Source organism: Oryctolagus cuniculus, chromosome 12 (assembly GCF_051225735.1).
Source record: "Oryctolagus cuniculus isolate XC-2025 breed Fujian yellow rabbit chromosome 12, ASM5122573v1, whole genome shotgun sequence".
NCBI lineage: Eukaryota > Metazoa > Chordata > Mammalia > Lagomorpha > Leporidae > Oryctolagus > Oryctolagus cuniculus.
In genome coordinates this window covers 55,516,662-55,528,096 of record NC_142878.1, presented here as the reverse complement: position 1 = coordinate 55,528,096, position 11,435 = coordinate 55,516,662, and the positions used below count along the sequence as shown (strand labels likewise).

General features: G+C 42.6%; 1 protein-coding gene across 1 annotated transcript; it reads right to left on the bottom strand.

The window, feature by feature from the left end:
• Positions 1 to 1,425: 1,425 nt before the first annotated feature.
• LOC100358714 (olfactory receptor 4F4) lies at positions 1,426 to 9,827 on the bottom strand. Its single transcript, XM_089311020.1, has 3 exons — positions 9,756 to 9,827; positions 7,203 to 8,148; positions 1,426 to 1,451 (listed from the first exon to the last, which is right to left on the bottom strand). Exons 1-3 carry the CDS (start codon positions 9,825 to 9,827, stop codon positions 1,426 to 1,428), a joined length of 1,044 nt encoding a protein of 347 aa, XP_089167146.1.
• Positions 9,828 to 11,435: the final 1,608 nt, after the last annotated feature.

The window sequence follows — 11,435 nt, the reverse complement described above, 5'->3', positions numbered from 1 at the left end:
GGAAGGGGAGAGGGAGTGGGAAAGGGGAGGGTTGTGGGTGGGAGGGACGGTATGGGGGGGGAAGCCATTGTAACCCATGAGTCGTACTTTGGAAATTTATATTCATTAAATAAAAGATAAAAAAAAATAGTATCCTGTAAATTTCCAACAATATTTTTTAGATTTCTATTTTCCTCTTCTTTTCTTTGACTGTATGCTTTCCTGTGCTCTGTCTTCTAAGTCCGATATTCTCTCTTCTGCCTCACTGATTCTGTTTTTAAGGCTCTCAAATGCGTTTGTCGTTTGTTCTATTGAATTTTTCATTTCATTATGATTTCTCTTCACTATCACAGTTTCATGTTCTACTAGTTGCTTCATTTCATTTTGATTCCTCCTTATGATTTCATTTTCATTTTCACAAGGGAGATTTTCCATCCTGTTCAGTAAGGATTTCTGTAGTTCAAGAACTTGTTTTTGAGAACTTCTTAAAGTTCTAACAAATTTTTTTAGGATCTGTTTCCTGCATTTCTTCTATCTTATCATCTTTATAATCTTGTATTGGGCTGTCTTGTTCATTTGGAGGTGTCATAATGTCTTCCTTGTTCTTGTTTCCTCAGTTTCTGCGTTTGTTGCTTGGCATTGTGGAGATATTCTTTGGTTTCTTCGCTGTAGTGGTTTTTTCTTTATACTATGACTCTAGATTAAGTGGACTGTCTGCTTTTGGTGGATCTTTAGAGGCTTGTGATGGGTGTGGCCAGAGAGCTCTGTTCAGTTCTTCAGGGTTAAGGGTGTGCCAAAGGTGACTCACCCAGGTTTGGCATGGTAAATCTTCTCTCTCTCTTTTTTTATTCAGAAGGGAAGTAATTCTTTTATTTATTTATTTTTTTTGACAGGCAGAGTGGACAGTGAGAGAGAGAGACAGAGAGAAAGGTCTTCCTTTGCCGTTGGTTCACCCTCCAATGGCCACCGCGGCTGGTGCACTGTGGCTGGCGCACCGCGCTGATCCGATGGCAGGAGCCAGGTGCTTCTCCTGGTCTCCCATGGGGTGCAGGGCCCAAGCACTTGGGCCATCCTCCACTGCACTCCCTGGCCACAGCAGAGAGCTGGCCTGAAAGAGGGGCAACCGGGACAGAATCTGGTGCCCCGACCGGGACTAGAACCCGGTGTGCCGGTGCCACAAGACGGAGGATTAGCATAGTGAGCCACAGCGCCAGCCTAGAAGGGAAGTGATTCTACACAGCTGAACTATTCTCCTTGAAGGCAAACAGTGTCTGAGTGCTGGCCCCTCCCTTTCCAGCGGTGGTGTGTAGACTCAGCTTTTGGGGTCCCCAGCCGTGGGCACCCATGCCCTCCACCTAGGTCCACCGTGTCCCATTAGTTCTGGAAGAGTTTCCTCTGCAGTTTTTCCCCTAACTCTGCCCTGAAACTACAGTATCTCCACTTTTATTAAGCTATTTTTTTCCAGACTATCAGTGTGCTCCCTCCCTATTCCACCATCTTGGAGGACTCTCAACTAATTATTAAAGTCCTGGTGTTGCAGGGTGCAGTTGTTAGGTAGGAAGTCAGATATGAGCTTATGTGTGTGTAACAATGGCCAGCATATGCATCTGCATCTCAAAGCCATCCTGATAATGTTTCATGGACAGCCCAGTATTCGCATCCTTCCCTGCCCCCTTCTACCTGATAACCTGCCAGGTGGAGGTCCCTGCCCCTTCTGCCTGACAAATATTCCACAATCTCCCAGATGCATCCCAGTATCTACATTTCAAATACCCTGTTCCAGATCCCCATTCTCCAGGGGGGTCTTGCTCACCCTTCCTCGAAACTCATGATGATGCCAGCTAGCCTTCCTCTTGTCTGATACTTTCAGGGGAAAACTCAGATAGAAGTTTTTCTATTTATATCCAAAAAGCCCTTTGTTCCAAGAGGAGCAGAGGTGGGGAAGCAAGACCATCTTCTTACCACCCCCCCCCCCCCGCCCCCGGCCTCAACCGGAGGGTGCGCTCAGCCCTCTGCCTCTCTGCTGAGTCTGCTGAGCTGCCTGCCTGCCTGGCCAGGTGTAATCTCTCTCCACTCAACCATGTAACCTTGCTACACACGCACACACACACACACACCCAGTCCTAGCAACTGCACTCTCTCTCAGGTCCTGTCTGGAGAGGTGCCCACCTGTTCTTAGGGATGTCCCTTCCCTAATAAACTTTGCTACTTTTACTTTCCACTACTCTGTCTCACGCCTGAATTCTTTCTTGCGCAAAGACAAGAACCCTGCATTTCTCTGGTAACACAGGGGTGTCATTGCCCAGATCTCTCAGAGTGGGAGCAGATTTTTTTTGTGGGCAGTTGCTGGTGCTGGTCCCCGGAAGCTAAGGGGCATCCTCTTGGCTCATGTAGAGCCATGGACGTGGCTCTGGTGCTAATACTCCCAAACTCCCACAGCTGCAGTATCCAGGGAATCTCTCATTTGCCCTCCACATTTCCTGGACTCTGACTCTGACTCTGGCAGGAGCAGAGCAGAGTCCTCCTGCAGAGTCCAGCAATCTGCATCACTGGGGAGGGGAGGGAAGCTCTGTGGCTTCCCTGCTCCAACCCTGCCAGTGCTCAGGCCCCAATCCCCTCTCCAGGCTGCTGTAATAGTCAGTGGGTGACTGGAATTCCCTCACAGCTGAAAGAGCAATTGGCAGGGTGTGTGGCAATTTCTTCTTACCTTGATGTGATAGGCAGCTGGCTGTCATTGTGTCCAGAAGGGTGGGATAGGTAAGTTGTCTTCACAGTAGACTATGAGTTTAGGACTATGGAATCACCACCCTCTTGCTATTCTCATGGTAAACTCTGGAATTCCTAAGCAATTGGGCAGGCACTTTGATCTTTTGGGGGAAGAAATCATTTTGCATCCTCAGTTTCCACCAAGACCACCCTGACTACCTACTAACCTGACTCCTCACATTCCCTCCCCAAGAACAACCCTAACTTGTGTTAGGGAGTATGGGACAATGACCACTCTGGCTGACTAGGGCAAATTAGGGAGTGATGGTCAAGACAAGGTTCCGGCAGGAGGTGGTTTCTCGAGGGGGGATGCACTGTCAGCTGGCAGAAACTGCCTCCATCAGAGGTTTCGTGTGCACGGCCATCTAGAATTTCAGTTTCAAGTCTGGAGAAAATGAATCTAACAATCAGATTAAACTCACAGGGTCTAAAGCAAAGGACAGAGTCATTATTAGAGGACCCAAGAAAGGAGCTGTCTAACCCATGAGGAAGTTTTCCCAGTGAGAGGCAAATAGAAATGGACAGCAGGGGCTTGATAATTGTCAGGTGTGCTTTAAGGCCTGGCCAGATTTGAGGCCCAGACCTATCTATCTCTTCACAGGGGCTACCCGAAGAGACATCCTAAGGGAGGTGTGAACCTGTTGACTTCCGTCACCTAGCAGTGTGGGGAGGAGAGCTGGCCTGCATAGAAGGTAGGTAGTGAAATCCAATTTCTCCAGAAGGAAATTTATAGTTCTGCCTGACCCTACTGCGCCCATCCCAATACATTGTCTTATCAAACACTGAAGTCAAATGTTGAAAATCTTATAGGTCAGAACTGATGTTAATCATAATTTTATTTTGTGTATCTCTTAACATAAGTTATTTAACATTTACCATGTATTTAAAGATTGTTTTTATCTCCTAATTATGAATTTTTTGTTCAGATCTTTTGGGCATGTGTCTGTAATTTGTTGGATTTTTAAAATTCTTTATATATTACAACTATTGGGGCCAGCGCTGTGGCATAATGGGTAAAGCCACCACCTGCAGTGCTGGCATCCCATATGGGCAGCAACTTGAGTCCCAGCTGCTCCTCTTCCAATCCAGCTCTCTGTTATGGCCTGGGAAAGCAGTAGAAGATGGCCCAAGTGCTTGGGTCTCTGCACCTGTGTGGGAGACCTGAAAGAAGCTTCTGGCTCCTGAATCAGATCGGTGCAGATCCAGCCATTGTGGCCATTGGAGAAGGCTCCTGGCTTCGGATTGGTGCAGCTCCGGCTGTTGCTGCCAAATGGGGAGTGAACTAGCAGATGGAAGACCTCTCTCTTGCCTCTGCCTGTTCGTAACTCTTTCAAACAAACAAACAAACAAACTATTACTTTTCAGGATGTGTGTGTAGTTTCCCTTCATTTATTTTTTTGCTTTCCAGAATAGTTCTATCATGTATTGAAAATTAATTTTATTAAGTCAATGTTATCAATTGTTAGCATTTTCATCAACTGTATATGTAAACTTACGCTTTATTTTAATGTTTATACAGTTTTTAGGAAGAGATTTATGTCATGAATCCATTTATAAATTGTCTTGTTGTGGTATAACAGGTAGATACAACATAGCTTTTCCAGATGGTGCCCATTTATTCCACCATCACGTGAATAACTGCACCTTTTCTCCTTTGATTTGAGATGCCATCATTATCAGATAACTTATTTTTGTGTATTAGCTTAATCTACTCATGGATTTTCTATTATATTTTCCTGGGGTAAACATAATTTTAACCTTGTCATTTGATGCTCCTTATCTTTTAATTCAAGTGAGATTTTGCAAAACTATATTTCCTTTTTTCTAAGGATATTTAACCCCCAGTGATTTTCACTGGAGAAGGAGATATTCACTACAGTCACATATCAAATATTTTTTCAACTCATGTTCTCCACTAATTTTTTTTTTAAGATTTATTTTGTTTATTTGAAAGATAAAGTTACAGAGAGAAGTAACAGAGAGAGGGAGAGGTCTTCCATCCAGTGGTTCACTCCCCAGATGGCCCCAAAGGCTGGAGCTGAGCTGATCTGAAGCCAGGAGCCAAGAGCTTCTTTCAGGTCTCCCATGTGGGTGCAGGGGCACAAGGACTTGGGCCATCTTCCCCTACTTTCCCAGGTGCATTAGCAGGGAGCTGGGTTGGAAGTGGAGCAGCTGGGACTAGAACTGTCACTCATATGGGATGCCAGTGCTGCAGGCTGAGGCTTTAACCTGCTGCACCACAGCACCGGCCCTAATTTCCACTTTTATCCTGAATTCTCAGCATGTCTTTCTAGGATGATAGCATGTAAATGCATGAGTACCCATAGAAATATGCACATGTGAATCTAAATATACAAACTTCCACTTGTAACTACAATGTCCCAAATAAGTATTTGTTGAGAATGGAATGTATCATCTCCATCCAATATGTTGGCAAAAAATAAAGCTTAACAACTTTTGGCTTTGCTTATATATAGGATTTACATAATAAAATTATCTCTATTTATTGAGTGCTGAATATGCCACATATTGTGTCATCTGATTTTTATGGACTGTCTTATTATCTTTAATAATACCCATAAATTAATAGTATTATCAGCTCCTTTTTACAAATATGAACACCAAAACATAAAGTTATATGATGGACCTGTGGGAGGGATTCACAATGGTTGAGGCACTGTTCAGATGTCTGCTCACATGTCAGGGTGCGTGGCTTGAATCTTGGCCACTCTGCTTTCAATCAAGTTTCACAGCAATGCCTGCCTTGGGAGTCAACAGATGGTGGCTCAAGCAGTTGGGTCCCTAACACCTACAGGGGAGATGTGGATGGGGGTTACAGACTCCTGGCTTTGGCCTGGTCCAGTCCCAGCTATTGTGGACACTGTGGAGTGAACCAGTTGATAGCAAATCTCTCTCCTTTTTCATTTCTCTTTTTCAGATAAAAATATAAATAAAAAATACTCAAAGTCATGATTAGTAAAGGATAAGTAGAACTGAACTGAGCTACTTTTGACTTTAAAGACCTTATTATTAGAGCCGGCGCGGCGGCTCATTAGGTAATCCTCCGCCTAGCGGCGCCGGCACACCAGGTTCTAGTCCCGGTTGGGGCGCCGGATTCTGTCCCGGTTGCCCCTCTTCCAGGCCAGCTCTCTGCTGTGGCCTGGGAGTGCAGTGGAGGATGGCCCAGGTGCTTGGGCCCTGCACCCCATAGGAGACCAGAAGAAGCACCTGGCTCCTGTCAGCGGATCAGCGTGGTGCGCTGGCTGTGGCGGCCATTGGAGGGTGAACCAACGGCAAAGGAAGACCTTTCTCTCTGTCTCTCTCTCTCACTGTCCACTCTGCCTGTCAAAAAAAAAAAAAAAAAAAAAAAAAAGACCTTATTATTAAACAAGGAAAAGTGACATGGGTGTATCCGACTGAACATGTTGAGAGGTTAGATCCCTCTAAACTGTTTTACTGTTTGTGAGCTGTTGTCCTACAATATTGGATGTCAGGTGCTCACAAGGCAAAGATCACACTGGAAGATTCCACCTTTCCATCACTGCAGGTGATACACTCACAGGTAACCGTTGTCACAGTGTTAGGAGGTGAACTATAAACTGATACTAGAAAACTTTCTTTTTTTTTTTTAATGTATTTTTTTTTTTGACAGGCAGAGTGGATAGTGAGAGAGAGAGACAGACAGAAAGGTCTTCCTTTGCCGTTGGTTCACCCTCCAATGGCCGCTGCGGCCGGCGCGCTGCGGCCGGCGCACCGCGCTGATCCGATGGCAGGAGCCAGGAGCCAGGTGCTTTTCCTGGTCTCCTATGGGGTGCAGGGCCTAAGCACCTGGGCCATCCTCCACTGCACTCCCTGGCCACAGCAGAGGGCTGGCCTGGAAGAGGGGCAACCGGGACAGAATCCGGCGCCCCAACCGGGACTAGAACCTGGTGTGCCGGCGCCGCTAGGCGGAGGATTAGCCTAGTGAGCCGCGGCGCCGGCCCGAAAACTTTCTTTTAAAACCTCTTAAAAGCTGACATATGTATTCATATCAATAAGAATATTTTTCAAGTTAACCATGTGGCAGTTTCTTTCCAAGTGCTTTTAGGGAAAATTAGCCAAAGAAAATTTAAAATTTTTATAAGCCTGGCTGATTTCTGTCTTTTATCTATTACACTCAGGATAGCTCTGGAAGGCTTGAGTGTGCAAGAATCTAACAAAATTTTCTTTTATTATTCTTAGAATTAATGAGATAGTTTTTTAAAAGAATGATATTAACTTTGTATAAAATACAACATACAAAGATTTTAATGGATAAATTTAGGCAAAGTTATTTGACAATTGCTAAGTGATATGGGAAAGAAGTTATAATTTTTATGAGTTTTAACTAATTTACCCACTTTGTCATATATTATATCATTATCACAGATTAATCTCACATTTACAGAAAATTTAAGTGTTTACCCTAGAATCCACATTCCATTTTCTCAGTCGTCTCATTGCAGTCTTCATGTCTTTGTTCCTCAGTGTGTATATAAGTGGGTTCAGGAATGGAGTGACCACAGAATAAAACACAGCAAGGAATTTATCTAACGACTTGATGGGGAATGGCCAGGCATAAATGAAGATACATGGCCCGAAGAACAGAAGAACAGCAGAGATGTGAGCAGTCAAAGTGGACAGAGCTTTGGATGACCTTTCTGAAGGGCGGTGCTGGATGGTCGTTAGGATGACGGTGTAGGAGATGAGTAGGAGAATGAAAGCACACACAGTGAGCACACCACTGTTGGCAATGACCATAATGTCTAGCCGGTAGGTGTCGGTACAAGCGAGTTTGATGACCCTGGGAAGGTCACAATAAAAGCTGTCAACCTCATTAGGACCACAGAAGGGCAAGTTCACTGCAAAGGCCAACTGGCTCACTGAGTGCAAGAAGCCAATTCCCCATGCAGCAGCCACAATGCCAACACATACATTGCTACACATAATTGTATTGTAACGTAGGGGTTTACAAATTGCTACGTATCTGTCAAAGGCCATGGCTGTGAGGATCACCAGTTCACTCCCACCAAAGAAGTGAAGGAGAAAGATCTGAGCGAGGCAGCCTTTGAAAGAGATGACCTTGCAGTTCCTGAAGAAGTCCGTAATCATCTTGGGGGCTGTGACTGAAGACAAAGACAGATCAATGAGTGAGAGGTTGGCCAGCAGGAAATACATGGGGGAATGAAGGTGGGAATCAACAGCTACAGCTAGAATGATAAGAAGATTTCCAAGCACAATTCCTGCATAGAACACGAAAAAGAACCCAAACAGGAAAATCTGGAGTTCCTGAGAATTGGAGAGTCCCAGAAAAATGAACTCGGTCACCACGGAGTGATTTGTTTCCCTTCTTGATTCATTCCAGGACGTGTCCTCCACAGTGACCTTGGGGAAGAGCGTGAGAAAGATGTCAGAATTACACACTGCAGTTCAAAGCCTCAGTTTGAATCATTCTGCTTACTTGTATAAGGAGTTTGTGTGGTTCATTACATAAAAGCTTTCAAACTGGACAGCCTGCATCTATAATTTTATCCCGAACTATTTCCCTGATTGTATCTTATTGTTCTGCTATCCAAGTCTTCTCAATGTCTCCACTCATATTAGTCTAAAATATTATTTTTAAAAAATATTTATTTATTTGAAAGGCAGTTAGAGAGAAGGAGAGAGAGAGAGAGAGAGAGAGAGAGAGATCTCCCATGTGCTGGTTCACTCCCCAAATGGCTGCATTGACTAGGGCTTGACCAGGCTGAAGCCAGGAGCCAGGAGCTTTTTCTGGGTCTCCCATGTGGGTGGCAGGGCCAAGGAACCTGACCGATCCTCTGCTGCCTTCTCAGGAGCATTAGCAGGAAGCTGGATTGGTAGTGGAGCAGCCAGGACTCGAGTAAGTGCCCATATGGGATGCCAGTGCTGTGGGTTGCAGCTCAGTCCACTGTGTAGGACTTGTTTAATTTCTAATAAGATACTATTGCTTACACTACCCTTTCTGCTAGATTAGGTTTATATGACAATCTTATATTTCTCTCCTTTTTGTTTGAATATCAAAACAGTTTGTAATCTGTAACATGTCATTTGGTGGTATTAAAGTTCTTAGGAGAAAAGGAGATATGCCAAAATGAAATGAAAGATGAAAAATAGAACAAAATAGAGATAAGTATCAGAATATAAGATATAAAAATAAGAGGGGATGAAAAATGGGGAATTCAAATGTAGAGTGAGAAAAAGGGAGGAAAATGTAAGGAAGTTTCCATGGGAGAAATGGTAGAAAGCACTTCTGGAATGCTTACACAGGGACTTGCATTTATTGTGAAAACAATGAAGAGCTATTGAAGAATTATTAGCAGCTGTTTAATAAGTTAGCTCTTTCTTCAATGCGAATTCTAAGATGGGGCATTTGAAAGAAAATCCAAGTGATTTGTTTAAGTTCAACAATAGATAATAACTGTAGGTTTTGAGTACATTCATGAGGGTTTGTAAATGAAGATGCATATTGTATGCTAGTGTGTCTGGTAATGGGTTCACATATGCATTTATTTACTTTGTAAGGGGGTGACCATGGACAAGTCATTTAAATGCTATGTGTCTTATGGTCACATCAACAAAAGATGGGTGATAATAGCACCACTTCCTAGGAATGTTGTAAAGTATTGGGTGTTGGCCGTGCATCTAAATTTTGTTTTTATCTCTACTATAGTAGCAAATGATTCCCATCACTTTGTTATACAACATGTACACAAATTTTATAGTGCATAGAAAATGGTCAATATATAATAGCTTTCATTAGGCAGTAATAACAGAAAATTTATCAATAGAATGTTGGAGATGAAAAAAGTCATTTCATTGTTTTTGTTCTATATAATTAGGATCATTGTGAGGACTTGATTCGTAACAGTTACAGCAAACACTGGTTTATCAATATGGGACACGTGGTTTTAGGAGCAGGAGTAAATCCAGAAGGAGGAGAAGTTCAATCATGCTTGTCTGGACGTGCTGACGTACTGCTCGGGCTTCGTGTAAGTGCTATCTGTGAGGTAGATGCTGTCCATCCAGCCCACAAGGGTGGACATGAGTTGAGTCAGCCATTTCAGTGCATACCAAGGAAAGAAGGCAAATACTGCTTCAGGAAGTCTGGCAGTGATGTGAAGTAGCAAAGATCTTGAAGGTGAAGCATAGCCAAAAAATAGTTCTATCAGATTAGGTGTAAGAGGTAATGGGAAAGTAAAATATAAAAAAGAGAAAGGAAATTTCTCCTTGGGAAATACCAGGGTTTACAGAGATACATTTGCCAACTTGTCTTTAGGAGTAATTCTATGGTTTTTGCCATTTCTTTAATCACAATTATTCTATTGCCCTTAAAAATTATGTTTTCCTCTTCATTATCTTGAATCTCACTCCACTGAAGCACCAAATTACTGTTTTCAAAGTCCCATAAAAATTAAATTATTCTAAATCTTTTTTTTTAAATAAAATCTAACAGTGAAATAATTCATGAATACTGATTTTGAATTTCTTCTGCTTAGTACAGTAGTAAATATAGTCATATCAATAGTTTTTGTAATCAGTGGCAATACACAGGATAAGATTTCCATTTTAAGATCATTTCTTTCTTTCTTTCTTTTTTTTTTTTTTTAGATCTATTTGACAGGAGGGATAGAGGGAAAAAAGAGGTTTCCTATCTGTTGGTTCACTGCTCACATGCCTGCAATGGCAAGGGTAGGCCATCTGGAAGCCAGAAGCCTGGATCTCAATCCAGGTCTCTCATGTGGGTGGCAGGGACTCAGTGTACTTGAGCCACTGTCTGCATTAGCAGGGAGCTGGTGTCAGAACAAGGAGCAGGAATTGAATTCACTGCTATGGAACATGGCATTGTGATTGCTAGCCTAAGTGACCACCCCTGTAGATCATTTATCATGATCTGATGGTTGATATGTTTACTTAGAATCAAAGTATGCAACTTAGAATTGACTTTAAGTATTTATTGATATGAGACCATTTCATTTGACTGATAGAACAGGATAAACTTTGAAGATGATGGTTGACCTAAGGGTTCTCTCCTAGAGCAAAAATCGTTTCTACAACTAGTAGCAAGTAAAAACTTAGGAATTCTTCAGAAAAGGAATTTCTTGATAATGTAGTTAAGATATCTCGTCTCCTGAGTTTATGCTGCTCAGGTGAAAGTGATAACATGGGATCCTCAGCCATGTGGACTCTTAATGACTAAATCCTTTCAAAAGTTTTTTCTGACTTATCAGGAATGATTCTGCTAAGTTTTAAAAGTGGCATTGAAAAATGGTATAAATTATAAGTTAAATATTAAGTGTGGGCTCCTTAAAGGGGTTGTCTGGAATCCTGTACACCAGTGGTAGCAACCAAGGCACAGTCACAACTGAAAAAGATCCTTCCCCATGTGCTAATTTAATCTTGTAGTTCAACTACTATAACTCCACTTTTCTTAAATATGTTGTACCCATTTAAAATAAAAGCACCTTATGTCTTTATAAATCATAGTGAAATAGAAGTCTGAGACTTGAGTTCTAGCAAAAAACCACAGTGTGATCTTGGGCAGACCATTGAAAATCTCCACACTTTTGTTTTCTTGTTTTCATTCAGTCAAGGGCTCTCAAAATAGCCACAGCTCTAAAGGTATGATTCACATCTTTATTGATATAAATATT

What these genes read in the sequence shown, in the direction of transcription:
- LOC100358714 (XM_089311020.1), bottom strand. Translation starts at nt 9,827, where the DNA reads ATGTCCACCCTTGTGGGCTGGATGGACAGCATCTACCTCACAGATAGC. An exon ending in ACACGAAGCCCGAGCAGTAC is followed by an intron (nt 8,149 to 9,755) that starts GTCAGCACGTCC and finishes CTCTTCCCCAAG; the next exon opens with GTCACTGTGGAGGACACGTC. An exon ending in GAGACGACTGAGAAAATGGA is followed by an intron (nt 1,452 to 7,202) that starts ATGTGGATTCTA and finishes GAGGGAGCACAC; the next exon opens with TGATAGTCTGGAAAAAAATA.